Source organism: Apodemus sylvaticus, chromosome 17 (assembly GCF_947179515.1).
Source record: "Apodemus sylvaticus chromosome 17, mApoSyl1.1, whole genome shotgun sequence".
In the NCBI taxonomy this organism is placed as follows: domain Eukaryota; kingdom Metazoa; phylum Chordata; class Mammalia; order Rodentia; family Muridae; genus Apodemus; species Apodemus sylvaticus.
Window position 1 is genome coordinate 69302651 of NC_067488.1, and position 18286 is coordinate 69320936.

The 18286-nt window shown below is 49.5% G+C and overlaps 1 protein-coding gene across 3 annotated transcripts in view; it reads right to left on the bottom strand.

Moving 5' to 3' along the window:
- Positions 1–18286, bottom strand: part of Slc4a8 (solute carrier family 4 member 8) — a 74532-nt gene that overhangs the window by 28265 nt on the left and 27981 nt on the right. For 2 of the 3 annotated variants that reach the window (XM_052160687.1, XM_052160688.1), the window contains exons 3-13: positions 17418–17567; positions 16576–16711; positions 15580–15740; positions 11529–11717; positions 10566–10657; positions 9420–9577; positions 8659–8746; positions 7204–7350; positions 6399–6499; positions 2031–2205; positions 1336–1469 (exon numbers count right to left, since the gene is read on the bottom strand). In XM_052160687.1, coding sequence (XP_052016647.1) covers positions 1336–1469; positions 2031–2205; positions 6399–6499; positions 7204–7350; positions 8659–8746; positions 9420–9577; positions 10566–10657; positions 11529–11717; positions 15580–15740; positions 16576–16711; positions 17418–17567 — 1531 coding nt within the window. The remainder of the gene's footprint in view (positions 1–1335; positions 1470–2030; positions 2206–6398; positions 6500–7203; positions 7351–8658; positions 8747–9419; positions 9578–10565; positions 10658–11528; positions 11718–15579; positions 15741–16575; positions 16712–17417; positions 17568–18286) is intronic. The other variant, XM_052160689.1, reaches the window with a different exon arrangement.

Genomic DNA, 18286 nt, shown 5'->3' on the forward strand with positions numbered 1-18286 from the left:
AGGGAAGCCCAGGGTCGAGATCACCAGGGCAGGGTAAAGAGACAGAACACGGGAGGAAGGGAGAACATCGCCTGCTTAGTGTTTCCACCGTCACTGCCCAGTGTGGTTGCGCCTGGTCGCGCCGCGAGGAATGGGGTCGACTCTAGTCCTGCGGGCTTCTGCTTCCAATACAAAGTGGGAAAAGGATCTTGAGAGAAAACTTTGAAATTACAACATTGCTAAACCCCACTACCATTCACAGACAGAATATGGAGGAGGGAAAGTAGACCCAATTTTAAATTGTCCTAAAATGTAAAAGGAAGGGAATCTGCATCAGTTAAAGTAGTTTTCTTAAAAATTAAAAAGTCAAGGCTGGAGATTCGGCAGTTAAGAGCACTGACTGCTCTTCCAGAGGTCCTGAGTTCAATTCCCAGCAACCACAGGGTAGCTCACAACCATCTATAATGGGATCTGGTGCCCTCTTCTGGTGTGTCTGAAGATGATGACAGTATTACTCATATATATTAATAATATATAATATTAATAATATATAAATAATAATATATAAATCTTTAAAATAAAATAAAAATAAAAAGCCAGCCCAGTCGTGGTGCACGCCTTTAATCCCAGCACTCAGGAGGCAGAGGCAGTGGGATCTCTGTGACTTTGAGGCCAGCCTGATCTACAGAGTGAGTTCCAAGATAGCCCAGGTTACACAGAGAAAACTCCTGTCTAAAAGGAAAAAAAGAAAGAAAGAAAGAAAGAAAGAAAGAAAGAAAGAAAGAAAGAAAGAAAAGAAGAGAAAAGAAAAGAAAAGAAAAGAAAAGAAAAGAAAAGAAAATTAAGCAATCAATCTTGGCATGGTAGTGTAACCATCCAGTATCAGGAGACCAAAGTAAGAGGACTGTAAATGCAAGGCTAGCCTGTGCTACATACAGTTAGTTCCAGGCCAGCCTGGACTATACAGAGAGAGAGCTGGAGAGATGGCTCAATGGTTAAGAGCCCTGGCTGCTCTTGTAGAGGACCTGGGTTTTATTCCCAGCACCCTCACGGGGGCTCACAACCATCTGTAACTCCAATCCCAGGGGATCTGACGCCTTCTTCTGGTGTCCATCGCACCACACACACAGTGCACAGGCATGCAGGCAAAATGCCCCCAGTCATAAAATAAAAACATGTAAGTCTCAAAAACTGATAGATTTAAAAGGCTGAAGATGTAAGACTTTGAGTAATGGTGAGGAGACACTTAGCAGGATCTGGAGACAGAGGCAGCTCCAGGAGCTATGGGGGTGCCCACCCCTCCTCGTGCCTGCATAGCAACCACGCCCAGATACTGTCAGAAAACCAGTGTCTTACTTGCAGAACTTGAACAAAATCTTTTCAAACACCAGCACGGGCCCCGTACTTCCCAGGATGGTGAGAGGCTGCCCGGCAAAGAGAGAGTACGCGATCCCGGTCATGGACGCTCCAAACAACGACTCGATTGCACTCTGAGGAGGAAGAAACAAAAAAGCGGAGTCCACATCCCTGCAGTTATCGCACTGACTTGGGTGCGTGGTGCCCTGATAGCCTTTTGCTCGGATTTCCCCTCAGCAAGAGTGATGGGTACATGGTGCCTGGTACTCCAGCAAACAGGCACCGCTTTAACAACCCAGGTACCACGAGCCATCTGCCATGATTCCTCAACTAAGTTATATCGCTCAGCTCAATTCGGTATTCAAGGATATATAAAAAGCACAATGATGCAGTTCACACCGAGAGCTATCAAAGTCGCTGAATCTTATTTTCACATGTTATCAGTGGATCCATTTTCCATTCTTGGGTGGTGAGCAATTCACCTAGGCAACCAGGCACTGGAATGGCATCTAAGCAGAAGGGATATATATACCCGGCAGAACCATGGCGCCCCCATAACCCAGAACACCAGCTACTCAGAAGAAGACCCAGTCTTCCCAGCCCTGACAAGGTAATGTTCCCCCACAAAGGGCTCGGGTGCTGCCGTGATATTTTAAATCTTGTTTTGGACCATTAGAAATGATGCAAAGTCTTACTATTCGTCCTTCAGTGGCTTCTCCAAGCAGTCCCCCGAAGGTGATAACAGGTGACATGCAGGCACAGTACAGGAACAGGAAGGAGGCCAGACACTGTAAGCTGAGAGCATCCCGGTAGTCACTCCAGTACCAGGGAGCCTTCCGCTTGATATCCAGCACCAAGCCCCCAAACAGCCTGCAGAGACACAGCAGAGGGGCCTCTACCGCAGTCCCTCTCCCTCGAGGGCTCAGAGCAGCGCACATTGGAAACTACCTCAAATGTGCTCCATAATATTTTAGCTTCGACTTCGCCCCAAGCACACACCTCTTTGGAATTGGCACAGACAGATTCTGTCATAATCAAGGGTATGATGTATGGTAAAACCAAGTATGTACCAAGCATTTAAAAAGTTAATTTGGGCATGCATATTACCCACTTATCAATATTCAAAAAATTAAGAAGGAGGCAAATATTAGCTTCAATTTCAAACTAAGGTGTTGGGGGAGCCCCAGGAAGTAGGTGAAGTTGTCCTCTGAGGCTTCCCATGTGTAAAGCTTCTCTGCAGGTGCACAGTGTCACTCTCAACAACCCCCCTGCCTCAGTCTTTGTGGAACAATTGACTCATGCACTTGACCAGCAGAAGACAATTAGGACCAGGCACCAGGCCTGGCCAGGCACTGGAGAGGGAGCAGCAAGACAAACACAGCCCTCGCTCTCAGAGACCCGCGGGGCAGGAGGACAGGCAATGCTTGGGAGGCAGCCAGACAAGGCAGAGGGACTGGCAGAGGGACACCCCAGCACGAGGCCATGTGCTGCTGTGTTCAAGGTGCAAGACCTACAGACAAGGTTGGAGAAACTGAGTCACTAGAGGCAGCAGGTAGCTTTAGGAACTGGAACTTAATCCTAACCGCATGTCAAGTTACTGACAAAAGGTAGACAGTGGAGCAGCAGCATGCAACACGCATTCTAGAATGGTCACCCTTGAGGTAGTGTTAAGAGATCGTGGGCTGAAGGGAGGGGGCTCAAGGGCTACTGGGGAGAATCGGTAGCCTGGACAGCAGAGCTTCAGCCTGGACAGCAGAGCTTCAGCGCCTTTGTAGAGGCCAATGAAGAGCACAGCGCACTCCGCACTCCAAGGAAGAACACTGCCTCCAGCTGAGCCCATTCTCAAGAATGAAGCCCACCACAGGGAGGCTACAAGACATCCCTGACTCCAGATCACCAGGCATAGAAGAAGAGGAATGGAAAAGAAAGGAACAGGGGCTGAACTAATAACCAAGCGCAAACTCTGACTGGATCCCACATCAGCAAATAAACTCCGAAAAGATGTCAACAATAAAGAAAGAAAGAAAGAAAGAAAGAAAGAAAGAAAGAAAGAAAGAAAGAAAGAAAGAAAGAAAGAAAGAAAGAAAGAAAGAAAGAAAGAAAGAAAGAAAGAAAGAAAGAAAGAAAGAAAGAAAGAAAGAAGAAAATAAAAAGAAAAAAGAAAAATCAGTGCAGTTCATAAACTTAAAAGGCAATGGCTACCCTTGCTGGATTACAGACTGGAATAACTGTTGGTGAAATGTCCTTATTAAATGAGGGACACATGGAGGGAGTTACAGGAAAAGGACATCGGGGATTTGGTTTAAAATAATCCAGAAAACATAAAAACAGCTGAGAGGAAATAAGTGAAACAAAATCAGCAAAATGTTGGTAGAGTGGGTGGGCACCCGGACCCACTGCTCAACTCTGTTCTGGGGCAGCCATGCTGCCCCTTCTGCTTCTCCAAGAGCAGAGAAGACAAGCCAATCCTGTTCCACTCAAGCCCCAGGCTGAGGTGGGGTAGAAGGGGGGTCACAGGGTGGACACTGTCCCTTCACTGGTTTCCTCTGGTTTGGTGCTGCTCCTGCACTTACACCAGTAACGTCACAGGCTGGCTGTGGTCTCAGAGCAGAGCAGAAGACCGGCCTCGGGACCTGCCTTAGCATCGGCCTGTGTGGCAAACCAACTCAGGTAGCCCGGGGTGGGGGACCCGAGGGTTGACTGAAAACACAGCACCATTTTGTCTTACTCTCCCTAGACAAAGAGATCCTGGGGATCTCTGTGGTGGCAGTGATTAGTCTGGGGATTTTTCAAGGGTTCCTGGGTCCTACCTATAACAACCCTCATCTGGGGGGGGGGGGTATTATCCTAAGAATCTCCTACACCTTGCTAAGGCTCCTGACACGCTACCAACAAGGCTCAGCCTCTTCATGGGGGCGAGTCTGTGAATAACAGACAGGAGCTATACGAAACAGGAGACACTGCCTAACTGCCTAAGTCAAGAGAGCACCGGCTCACTCTTCATGGAAGGACTACAAATTGTAAGTTCTGATTACTTCTTTTTGTATTGCTTTGTTTTTAAGACAAGGTCCCTTTATAATGTAGCCCTGGCTATCCTGGAACTCCCTTTGTAGACCAGGCTGGCCTTGAACTCACAGACACCCACCTGCCTCTGTGTGTCCTGAGTGCTGGGTTCAAAGGCATGCCACTACCAACCAGCTAGGATTGCTTCTTTGGAGTTAGCCCCATTATCTCATTCACAAGTGAAGTTGAGCTATAATGAAGATGTTAATTACATGTGGATGCTTCTCCTCAGATTTGAAACAACCTTTCCCTTTTGACAGCGTCCTCGATGATCGAGTGTTTGGAGGCAGAAGGCACAGAGAGTTAAGAAGTTAAGCTTGATTCAAGAACAGACTTAGCTGCATGGATGGTCACTGGCTGTGGATCACCGGCTGAGAGAACCCGTCCCTGGAACAGCTTAGGACAGGCCATCCATCCATTTGCCTGGTGCGCTTTCACAGAAACCTGTCTGAAGCCTGTGTGTTGGGGGACGCTTGGAGGGGTGTTAGGGATTGGTTCTAATGCTGTCATCAGCTCCCAAAGGCCCGCATTCCCAAACGCTGATTGGTCTCCACCCTGGCTGGATTTGATTGGCAGTTGCCATACAGCCAATGGCTGGGCAGGTAGACTGAGGCAGGACCTTGGAACTATAAGAGAAGAGAGGTGGGAGAGACTGCCATCCTGGTGGGGAGAAGACAGACCAGACCTAAAAGCCCGCCTACATGTGAGAATAGGGCACACTGGCCACACAGACCACTCCCCCAACTGTATTTGGGGTAGCAGAGCTGAAATATAGATTTTAAATGATGTTAACTCTGAAATACTAGAGGGGAGTGTATGCTTGCAGTGGGGAAAGATAAGAACTGCCCAGCCTTTGAGCTAGTCAAGGCATATTAAAATTAATGGTGCGTGTGTGCGTGTGTGCGTGCATGTATGTGTGAGTGCATGCATGCATGTGTGCCTTTCATTCAAGAACCCAGAGGACTGACGGCTAGCTGGGAGTGTGACCAGCTGAGAGCACAAAGCAGTTTAATGACCACAACATGTGTGTGTTGGGGGGGTGGGGTACAGCAGCTCTAGATTCTTTTCTCATTAGCTCTTCCCAAGAATTTGCATCCCAAATAAAGGAGAATCTATCCCAGAAGCCCCTTTACAGAGGACCGCTGAGGAGCTTTCTGGGCTCTGAGGAAGCAGCTAGTCTACTCTGCCCTGTTACACCCTGCCTGTGTCGGCATCAGGAAGGCTCACCACGCTGTCTCGGCGGCCCTGGCTTCGGCGGTCAGAAAACGCTTCCCATGGCCTTCTTGCTCCTCCTCAGAGTTCACGCCAGGTGATCTCCAGATACTTCCTCACCCGACACAGATAACTGTCCCTCAAGTCTCGACAGCATGATAAACACACAGACACGTCTCTCTTCAAAGCTACACAACGAATGATGTGAAGAATTAAAAGCACACCGTGCTGGTGTGTTCTGTGACTGTGCTGTCCAGAAGGCTCCGGACACTTTCACCGTGTCCAGGGCTCACATTCACCTTTTACATAGTTTTAAGTAGGCTGGGATAATTTTTAGTGAGCTGAGCGCCCGGAGCAGAGTGGGGGCTTTGAGGCTTTGGAGTCAACAGTCCAGTAGGAGAGACAAGAAGAACGACACTGTGATGTGGGCTGTGATGCAGAGTTAAAGATCAATACAGTGCGGAGCGCCCAGTGTCAGCCACAGAGAATGCCAGAAGAAAACATCATCGAAGCAGAGACAAAGGGCAAGAAGACCAGGAGACGAGGAAGGAGAACGGTGCTGTGTTTACATTAGAGGGAACATCTAGAAAGGCCTGGGAACAGACAGGATTTAACGAATGGGTCAAGAAAGCAGAATGAATACATCCGTGTCATGTACAGTAGACGGTTCCATGTGAATGCCAACCAGTCAATAAACTTCTATGCAGGGTGCTGAGCTAGAGGATGCCCCTTTCCGTAGTGGCATCCACCCGTGAGTAGCACCCAGGATGCAATGCCGCAGGACTTACCGCCCGGTCCGCTCAAGTTCTGGCCCACTGTGTCCCCCATGTGGTTCTGGGTCTATGTGGCAAATGCTCCCGTTTGGAACACCAGGCATTTTTCTTTTTTCCTTTTGACAGATGGAAATAAGAGGAGTCCAGTCAGCCCCTCTCTGTCCTTGTTGGCAACAGGATAATACAAAACCCATAGAAACATTCAAATGTTTGTGGTTTCCAAATATATTTGTGGATTTGATACAATTGACTTTCCTGGGTGGGGGTGGGGGTGGGAGATGTATGTATTTATATAAATAAAACGACTTCCCCAACAGAATCTGCCTCTGAACTATAACTTTCTAGACACAAGGCGTGACCTAGATTACAGTTTCAAGTGTGCTTCGATGTAATCTCACTGTCCTTTAAAATCCTGCCCTGGAAGGTCAGTGAATTCTCCTGTAAACTAGAGATAAGAGCACCTGGGTGAAGGGGAGCTTCGGGAAAGAGTGAATTCACAGGGATAAAATGCCCAGCCTCAGCCCAGTACACACAGCAGCTCTGGTCCCGTCCAGTCTGTCAGGGGACCATCTGGAAGCCTATGGAGCTCGGGCCCCGGTCCAGACTCTCAAGAGAACCATCTGGAAGCTCATTTGCACTTTTATCGCACTGTGTTTCACTTGACCGCTTTGTGCGTGCAGGATGGACTTCTATGAAATCTCTCCCTCTCCCCTCTGTCCGTCCCAGCACCCCCGAGCGAGCGGGCCACTCCTGCTCTGACACTCAAACGCTATGCTACGCTCCCGACAGCAGCCACCCCTGTCTCATATGCATTCATTACCTGGGAAGGGACATTCTTGGGTGGCTCAATTCTAATGGACGGGTCCCACTCCCCTGGCGGGAGCACCGTCACCTGATCCAGGAACTCATCGATCCCTGCTAGGAGGTCATCCCGTTCTTTTGCTTTATACGCCACATCATGAAAAATCTACAGAGAGGAGAAAACTTAGGAAACCTCAGAATTACTTCACTTCCAACCATCTCCAATGGGCAGGGACACACAGCCACAGCCTCTCAGTTTTTATCCCTGTCATGGCTATCTAGGAGATAAAACTTAGCACTTGGTGAAGTGCTTGGACTTTTGAGTCCCAAAGGTCCATGAGGAGGTGTACACCTGTAACGCCAAGGTCTTCAGAGGCTCAGGGAGGGGGTGGCCAAGATAATGGCCAACCTGGGTTAAAGAGTGAGACCCTGTGTCACGGAGATAAGACATGGCCCTAGTTTTTTAGGAAAGGAAAAGAGTGCAGTGCCCACACTGACTGTGTGAAACCATCTCCCTGGCTTTCAGCAACACTTTGGATGACAATGTTTTTCATCTTTATAGGTTTTTACCTTTTTGTGTGTGTGTGAACTGTTCATTGTCTTTTGACTTTCTACTATCATGTTTATTTTCTAGTTTGTTGTATGCAAGTTTTGTGTATTGATGATACTATACTTTATTCATTGTTAAGTCATATTTACCTTGTTTAAAAAAAAAGACGTGGCCCTAGGGTCTACAATCTCCACTGGAGAGGCAAGACTCAGTCTGTGAGTCGTGTTTGAAGCTAGGTGGACTTATTAGTTAAGACTTCTGTGAAAGAATCAAACATCTTAAACTCAGCCTACACTTCTCTCTGCCCACTAAGAAGTACACCTTGGAAACTCCACTGTACAGCACAGTACAGAACAGTGGTGTGGGACACACAAGCCATAGCTTCCATGTGACACTGCCTAAGGGCATATCCTGGCCTTATGCAACCTGGTCTTCTTTCCATGGAATCCAAGTATTTCCTTATGCAAATAATATCAAGGTTACTTAATTAGCCTTATTCTCAGGAAAATTAACTCTGGTTTTCACAAATTACATTAAATACAACGTCTACACATTCTACTTGGGTTTTCTACATCCTTAATTACTTGAAAAAGGGAGAGAGTTAAGTGGCCTTAGGGGTTACTTATAATCCCAGCGCTGGGTGTTCAAGGTCAGCCTAGGCTGCACAGTTAGACCCTGTCTGTGTGAAGGACAAACAAGAGAAAGCACGGTAAGAAAGGCCTGGCCTCTCTGTCTGTCTGTCTGTCTGTCTCCCTCTGTCTCTCTGTCTGTCTCTTCCCCACCCCAATGGCTCTCAGAAACTTTGAACTGCTCCCAGTAGACACTGTGACAACCATCATTCTATCCCAACAACACACTCAGCTTCTGGGACTGAGCGAGCAAACGGCATTTACGAGAGAACGGCGAAGGCAGTGCGGCGTGTACCTCATCCGTCATGATGGTGGCCATGGACCTGCCAATCTCATGGTACTGCTGCCCTTTTCCCACCGGGCCCAGTAAGATAAACAAAAATCTGCCAAAACACACAGAGAGGGAGCTTTGTAAGTGAGGACAGAGACTGGCGTCTTACCTTGTTACCATACATAGTGTCACTGTGCCTTCAAGGAAAAGAACTACGGGGAGTGGAACATCAAACATCGCCTTGCTGTGGCCAGACACCATTTGGAGCTATTTATAAGATATTTAATACTGGCTACATTTCTTAGAGTTACCATAGACACGATTTCTAGCTATAGAAAGGATGTCTTTTCAAACAGGGCATTGCTGTGTAAATCCAAGGTTATCTAATTCCCATTCTTTGTTCTAATAAGAAAACAACAGAGAAGGGCAGGGTGAGGAAGCTGAAGGAGCCTTTGGAGGAGTCTGACTTGGCTCCCGGCCATCTGAACTCTACAATTAGTGGGCTCCGAATCACCACGCCACCACCTCCGAGCCACGTCCTTCCTGCCAGCGCTGTGGAAGGACCAGAGCCGGTTCCCTGGAGACTGCTGTCTGACTAGGAGAGAGCCTGAGCCTCTGGGTGTCACGTGTCCGGCCGCCCGCTCGAGCTCCTACAGCTCTGAGGAATCCGAACACGTCTCTCCACCCAGCTAACCCCGACTCCTAGGATGACTACTTTCCAGCACCAGCGCTCACACAAATCTGCTTTGAGTTGGGTGACCTCAGCTTATGCTCACGTTAGTTACCTCGTTGGGATGGGCACTTCTGTCAGGCCAGAGAGGAGCACAGCCGGGGAGAGCCTCACAAAGGCGACGATGGGCCTGTCCAGAGTGTCGACCTCTCCGACCAGGACGTTGGAGGCCTCTGCCCCCGTGGGGATTTTTTTCATGAAATGAAGATCCACCTAAAAATGCACAAGAACCTGAGGACTTGGGAGCCATCACCTTCAGGCCAATCACCCTCTTCACAGCTCTAGTCCATGTGCCATTCAAGGTTAGAAACGTCTTTCACTGTTTGATTCCATCTCGACAAAAACCCTGAGTGGAGGTGGCACAGATCTTGTCAGTCCCACTGCTTAAAAACAAATGAAAACCAAACAAACAAACAAGGCAACTAAGACCCAGAGAGGGAACATTGACTAGAGATATATACATGTAAGTTAGCGTGTGTGCATATGCGTGTCCACACAAGCAGCAGCACACGTGTGGAGGCCGGAGAAGACCTTGTGAGAACCAGGACTCTCCTTGCTTTGTGAGTGTATCAGGATGGAATTCAGATCCTCGGGCCGAGAACACCTTTATCCACTGAGCTGCCTCAAGAATCAAAGTTAGTGCAAGAAATCTGGCCTGAATTCCATCCATCCCATCATGGTCCTTAGAGAAGACATGCCACAAAAGCTCTGAGTAACATTGTTTTTCTTTTCTAATACCTGACTGCTTTGTCAGATGCACGAGTCACAGCCCCCAAGCATCGTCTGAAACATTAGGAGCATCAGCGGGCAGCGGCACATCTTGACAACTTTAAAACGGATGAGAAGGAACTGGTACTGGAGAGATGGCTCAGCGGTTAAGAGCACTGACTACTCTTCCAGAGGTCCTGAGTTCAAATCCCAGCAACCACATGGTGCCTCACAACCATCTGCAATGGGATCTGATGCCCTCTTCTGTCATGCAGCATACATGCAAATAGAGCACTCGTATTCATAAAATAAATACATGGGAGAAATGAAAGATGGGAAGGAACTGCAGGGCGTCAGGCACTGGGGGGGCCAGCCTTGCCCAGGCTGGGTGTGCCTTACACACAGAGAAGACTGGGCGATGGCACCCTGTCCACAGAAGCAGCTCTAGTCGAGAGACTGAGATAACAGAGGCCAACTGGCCGCCTCTCCTCACCTTGCTTAGATCCACGGGGCTGTGCTCACCGGGCACGCCATTCTTCACCTCAAGGTTTGTTGCTGGAGCAGACTGAGGAGACACAGTTTGCCCTGGTGGGAGAAAGTCAAACGGAATCCGCTAGGAGCTAGCCCTTTCCCTTCTGACACGGCCCATCCCTCACGGCAGTTTGTGGCCCTTCACACCTGCACTTAGCAGTAAGCAGGAGGCTTGGCTACTCCATCCTCCTCAACAGTCGAGGCCTCTCTTCTCTCTGGCTGCGGAGAGCGTTAGCCAGAGTGCACACGGACCTCTACGTAAAGCTTGCAGGAACAGATTCCTGGAAAAGGTCTGTACTAACTTAGCAAATACAGAGACTAGAAGACAATACAGACAAGGCCCTGCCCAGCCAGGCAGGAAGCAATGGGTGGCTGAAGAGTTTGTGACCCAACTGCACCTGGGCTTAGGCTTGGGACTTAAGGGAACTCCTGGAAATCCCACAACAAAGGGAAGGACAGTCCTGTCATTGTCTTTATTAACTTGAGATGTGAAGAGCTTTAGTAGATTGTCCAGGGCCATATACTCCGCATAGAAGCCTCTCTGTGCTATGGTACTCTGTATCTAAGCCAAGACGTTTGCTAGTTGAAAAGGGCTGCAGAGTTCCCTTCCCTGACCTCAGCTCAGCATCAGTGTGGACACTGGGCATTCTCCTCAAAGAATGCTGCATTTCTGAGAGCAGGAGGGGGGACGGTACCAGCCCCTGGCCACCCTGCTTGCCACCCATCAAAGAGATGGAGTATCTGAGTAGCACAGCCTCCCCTCTAGTAGGGCAGCATCTCTGGCCAGCCCTCTAGTAGGGCAGCATCTCTGGCCAGCCCTCTAGTAGGGCAGCATCTCTGGCCAGCCCTCTAGTAGGGCCGCATCTCTGGCTAGTCCCCGAATGTCTCGCCAACAACACAAGCAGCAAGCCCCACAAGTCCTCACCATCTCTGTCCATGGAATGCGGGTCAGACTGCTTCTTGCCAACCTCGGCAAAGGAGCGGACAATGGGGATGAGGTTGTTCCTCTTCTTCTCGTTCTGATGGTGGTGCTTCTTCAGCAGCGCTTCCCGCACTTTAACCCGCACGCTGTCACTCAGGTCTCGGAGCAGCTCCTGCTGGTCCAAGATCAGGTCTGGAAAGCAGAGATTCCGATCAACACTCCAACCTCACACACACCCGGAAACAGAGGCCCCACATCAGGTGGTGGGGGACGGGGCAGCAGGCAGTGGTGAGCTGCTCCCCCAGGGTCACCATGGTGATTTCAGCTTCCTGCCAGAAAGAGCATCTAGTTACTGTAGCTGAGGAGCACCATCCGCCAGCCATCCACGGAACAACGAGAACACATCTTATAGTTAGAGATGGGCTGTCACTGTGCTTGTCTAGCTGGGCATGAAGTCCTAGGTTCATGTGACCCTCCTGCAAAAGTGAGGCTTGCACAGACCGGAGAGATGGCCCCGTAGTTAAGAGCACTAGATGCTCTTACAGAGGACCTGGGTTCAATTCCCAGCACCCACTCAGGTTTCTCAAACAGTTCTCACAATCACCTGTAACTCCAGTTATAGGTATAACTTCAGGATCTTACGGATCCTGAGTGCACTAGGCAAGTAGTATGCATATTCACATGTAACCAAAGTACCCACACATATAAAACTAAATGTAGATCTAAAAGACATCACAGTCGGACTTTCACAATGGCATCCACTGCTGTGTTTAGCTCATCCACTGCATTGGGAACAAAGCCTGTGAGGTTTAAAAAGTGCCCAGAGTGGGGTTTCTTTGACAATTTTTAATTCTATTTTAAACATATTTAACTTCTATTTATGTATGTGTCTGCCCTGTGCGCAGATGTCCATGCAGACTGGAAGAGCATATTAGACCCCCGCCCTGGATCTGGAGTTACAAGTGATGTGGGTGCTGGGAACCGAACCTGGGTCCTCAGAAAGAGAAGAGGGTGCTCTCAACTCCCGAGTCCGACCATTCCCGCAAACCTGCGAAGTTGAGGAGCAAGGGTTCGCGTTGGGTTTGGCCAACTCAGATCCATGATTATACTCTTTCTCTATCATCCCTTCCTCTAAGAACTCAGCATTGGCAGAATTGTCAAACATGTTGCAACTCCGAGCCCCAGTGGCTATCTGAAGTACAAACTGTAAGAAAAATTGAATTGGGGCTGGACAGTGGCTTAGTGGTTAAGAATACAGGCTGCTCTTCCTTCCAGAGGACCCAGGTTCAATTCTCAGCACCCACATTGACAACTCAACTATCTGTAACTAGTTTCAGGGGACCCGATGTCCCTTCTAGCCTCTGCAGGCAGCAGGCACGCATGTGGTACAAAGCATGCATACGTGCAGGCGAAACACATCATTTTAAATTTTTATTTCATTTTTAATGCATTATTTACATTAATTATCCCACCCCAGGACAATTACCAGCATTTAAACTATGGAGCCCAATGGTTTGGGTGAGGGGTAGGAGGTTGGTACTGTCAGCAGGACTCTAGATAAGTGTCTAGCATTCAAGTCCTATATTTTATTCCTAGTTCCCTGATTCCTAACCCATCTGACCCTGGAATCGCACGTCACTCTGTACGCAGCCTCTGACCTGCAGAGAGGTTCAGCGTTGAAGTCGCCATACCCGCCTGGAGGATTGTTACTGACTGCCTCCGTGCCTGGTGTGAACACCTGCTTCTTTTCTGTTTCCCAAGCGCTGGGCTCCAGGTGTGAACAAGCACGCCCACACCACATCCTGCACGTTTAACCTTTATTTTGGTTGATTTCCTCCCTCACATTACAATCATGCTTCAGAATCCTTCATCCACCCAGGCCCTTCTGCTACCAGTTTTATCTTTTCTTTTTCCTCTTAAAAATTTCCAAAAAAGAAAAGCCTCAACCAAAAAGCACCTATAGTTCCCAGAAGCTGGAAGAGCTGAGAAGAAATGGCCAGGCTGTGGGCCTCTTAGGAACATGGCCCAAACTAAAACTCACTTTGGATTTCTGATTTCCGAACTTATTGATTGGTTCATTGGTTTTATTTTGAGATGAGATCTTACTACAAGCCCAGGCTGGTCTTGAACCTGATCTACCTGCCTTAACCTGAGTGCTGGGATCACAGGCACGAGCCACCACATTCATAGAGATGTGTCCCAGGGGTCCTCGGAGGCTAACACAGGTTTGGTGGCTGTTGCCTGATTTTTGTATCACTGCTGAGTGACCCTTAGTCTCCAAGGATGACACTTTTCTTTCACCCGACCTATGACCCCTGAGCCAGTCAGGTGGAGTCCCCACCCCCACTGCTGACCGAACTGACCTCAAGCACCTTTAGAAGACCTAGAGGCACATTTCAGATCAGATCTGTCTCTGAGGTGTAACAGCAGCTCCGAGGACACACAGACACTGCCATCTAGATGCCCCGCACACCTAGAACTTACCATCCTCTTCCCACCCTCCTGACCAGTTCATTCCTAGTGATCCAGCCGGAAGCCAGGCTCCTGCACTTGTCTTTATACCCAGAACAGTCTGTCAGGGTTGCCATCACCTCCACCTCCTGAGCTGAAACCACGCCCTTCCACCACTGTCCCGCCTCCTCTACTCCTGTGGCCTGACTCAGCCTCCATCTTTCTAACAGCTACACTGCCAAGGCTTGGCCGTGCTGTCCTCATTGTCGAGGACCGTAGGCACTAATTCCTGGGGATTCTTCCATCCAAAACACAATACACGCCGGGCGGTGGTGGCGCACGCCTGTAATCCTAGCACTCTGGGAGGCAGAGGCAGGCGGATTTCTGAGTTCGAGGCCAGCCTGGTCTACAGAGTGAGTTCCAGGACAGCCAGGGCTACACAGAGAAACCCTGTCTCGAAAAACCAAATCCAAAACACAATACACACTTTCTTATGACACATAGTGACAAGTCAGCAAGAAACAGTCGTGACCCTGTTGGGACACGGTCCAGAAATGGAGCTATGTGAGGGGACTTCTGAGTGCTTATGAGAAAACTCAAAAAGAAACCCAAGTCTTGTGACCTCAGTGTATTCAAAGACAGTGTGGGAATGTCCACGCCCCGCCAGGTGCAGCAGATAGCACTGAGTCCACTGCAGATTACTGATTTATTATTTACACACCTCCATGAAAAAACGTGTTTGTGCTCCATGCGGCCTGCCCACCGCCACGTGCAGAGGCTCGCCCGTGGGATTACACGCTTCACTGGTGTGACTCCCCTTAGCCCTCAGCATGTGAACCATGTGGCTTCTCTGATGCTCATGTATGGCCTCCATTGCCCCTGGAGCAGTGAACAGGACCCTGACACAGAGTTCACTTTCCCCACAGACGGTGGCACACCCAGGCACCGCCTTTCGAAGGAGTTGGCACAGGATTCCGACAGTACTGACCCTGATCCCCGGATCCTCAGAGAGGCAGAAGCGCTTAGGCACTTGTGTTCTCCAATGCTGCTCCAGTCACTTAATATCCGTTCACATCAGAACACCCCATCAGATGGGCCACCCCGCACGCCACGCATGCTGAAGCGTGGGATGCTACAGCTCACTTCCTGCACCTCTCTTCCTGAGGTCATACTGTGTGCTTTTAAATCAGGTATTATTATTATTATTACTTATTATATTATTACTATTACTATTACCGTTACCGTGTGTGAGTGTGTACGTGATGAGAGCAAGTGCCACGGTGTGCTTGTGGAGGTCAGAGGATGGCTCCCGGAAGTCGGTCTTTCCATCCTGGGTTCCTGGGATGGCACAAAGGCCGCCTGCCCAGCTGGCACAGCAAACACTTTTACCTACTGTCTCCTCAACCCTTTGGTTTTCATCCTTTCTGGCTTCAGTGTTCTGTTTTGTTTTGCTTGAGATAAAGCACCACTGTATAATTCGGACCTCAAACCTGCTGTTCCGCCCTCCGGCCTCCCAGCCCCAGGTTACAGGTGCGTGCCAGAGGCTTGGCTCTCCTGCTTCTGAGCTTACGCCGCAGTCCTCTGCCCCTTGTCTGCCCCGTACCTGAGATCTCCTCTATGCTACTCGCACGCATGTCCAGAAGGACGGAGCCGTTGATGAGGCAGCTCCTCAGCTCAAACAGGCTGTGCAGAGAGAGCGTGGCCACGTAAGGCTTGCTCCAGCGCTCTCCCCCGTCCTCCACGTCCTCTTCAAACTTCAGCCACCTGCAAACATTGCCAACAATGAGACGCCAAGGACAGATAGAGGGTGGGGGTCTGTGGAGGGTGGGGGTCTGCGGAGGGTGGGGGTCTGCGGAGGGTGGGGGGTCTGTGGAGGGTGGGGGTCTGCGGAGGGTGAGGGGGTCTGCGAGAGGACAAAACCTCGACTGTCACACTCAACGCCAACTCCCGGTCTCATGCTCAGACACACAGTAAGTGGAAAGGCCAGCTGAGGAGCACCACGAATCTAATCCCGTTGTCATTCAGGGACACACTCAAAAGTTCAGACACATATATGTCTAAGACTCGAATATATTCCTTGCTTTATCCTTGGGAGAAGGATTGAAGGTAACTGCCAGTTTCTTTCTCTTGTATTTGTTTTTATTTATTTTTTTTTAGTATTTGTTTTTATTTTATGTGCATTGGTGTTTTGTCTGCACATATCTGTATGAAGATGTCAGGCCATGATGTAACAGATGGCGGTGAGCCACACGGGTACTGGGAATTGAACCTGGATCCTCTGGAAGCACAGTCAGTGCTCCCAACCACTGAGCCATCATTTGGATACACTGATACCACAGTCATATAATGATTTTTACCAGTGCTTTGTGCGACTTCAGAAACCCACAAGGACAAGCACAGACACTCACTGCCAGCGCTCTGCTTAACTCTCTGCCATGGAAAATGTTCGCGGTGGTGCACGCGTGCGTTGACACTGCACCACGGAGAGCCGGAGCCAGGCTGGCTGGTCATCATTGCGTGACCCAAGAAGACAGGTGAGCAGCAGGCCTGGCCTGCTGAGAGGGGCACCGTGGCTTGCAGGAGTCTGCCCGACCCTCACCTGGCCGTCTCCTTCCACTCAGCATCTTCCCCCTCTTTCATACAGATCTCGTCCAGCTCTGTGAACAGCTCGTGGGGCACGTGCTCTTCATCCTCCTCAGTGCCAAGAATGAACTGAACACGCTGCGACGGGGTGTCTGGGAAACCAACCAGAGGGAGAAAGGTCTGCATGGGAACCAGCCTCCAACTCGGGACAAAAATAGTATTCTGCCTAGCAGCTTGGGGATATATAGAAGATGCTCGCAATACAGGTTTAAACATTCCCTTGTTCTTAGAGAAAAGGCTCTTCTGTGGAAGCATCTCCACAAGGGAGCAGAGCTGTCAATTGAGACCACTTGCAGAAGTCCCATTTGAACCCAGAAGCCAGAAGAACACTGGCTGTTCTCCTAGAGACCTGGGCTCAGTTCCAAGCACCCACATGGCAGCTCACAACTGTCTATAACTCCAGTCCCAGAGGTTCTGGGGCCCTCTTCTGGCCTCCAAGGGCACTAGGCATGCACTTGGCACACAAACACACATGCAGGCAAAATACTGGAGCACACAAACAGGTTTTGTTTTAAGTTTCCTAGAGATCCAACAAGTTTCAATAAAAAGAAATGGCTAATTCTCTAGCAAAGGAATTCTGACGGTGTTGATTGGGGTGCTGAAATATAAATTTTCAGGAAGGCATTTTTAATTCTTAGAAGCATTCCTTCCTCTTGGGAACCCCAGACAATGACTTTAGATGGCTGTGCTCCTCCTGCACTGCCCACGCCTCGCCACTTCCTACCTGCCCCTCCCCCCACCGTGGACCCCTGTCCTCTCTCCCCAGTGCACTGCCACCATCGCTTTCTGGGGTGTTACCGTGGGCCAAGGCTTCCAAGCCCTCCTCGCCCTGGCTGGCTCCTTTGCCCCGCCCTCCTCGCCTCCGGTGCTTCTGGCCATGAGTTCGGTGGTGCCGATGGCTCTGCCTCCCCAGAGGCATCCGAACCCCCACATACAGAGTTCTGTGACCTGAATGGAAGCAGAAGACTCAGAGAGAACTCCTTTCACAAAAGGAGTCTGGCATAATTAAGAGCAAAAAAGATCACAAGTTTTTGTACTGGTCACTTCTGGAATGTTTAAACTTCATAGACGACCTCTCACTGCCCCACACCCAGTTGTTGTCAGCGTCTTCCTCTGTCCTGCACTTGGCTGAAACCTCACAAGATATTGTGACAATCAAAGATTGTGTGCTTCATTACTCATACTACCTATGAGAAAGTGTGGGATGGCTGGGATGAGCGGAGAGGCAGAGGGAGCACGGGAGGCAGAGGGAGCATGTTCACTGACAGAGCAGGTCCTGGGTTAGGGCATGGGAAGGGGGCGGGGCAGCAGAACAGCTGAGTGTGTACAAGGGAAGGGGAGAGGAGAGGAAAGAGGCAAGGAAGGGGAGAGGGGGAGGGAGGATAAAGGAACAGGGAAGCTGACTTACAAACTATGATTATATATGTTACTCTTTGCTATCACTAGGGCGATGGGAGTGAAACCCAAAGAGACAATTCCTAAATAGTAACCGTGGCAGGACTTGGCAGAGAGGTAGTTTAGACAAGTGGTTTAGGCCAGTTAAGGTTCCAGTCAGCCTGCCCTAGGTTCAAAACTCCATTTTGCCACTAGCTGTGTGACATGAACAAGCCATCTACTCTCTCTAGATTCTTTTTTAATTGTTGTTTGGCTTTCTCTGCGTAGTCCTG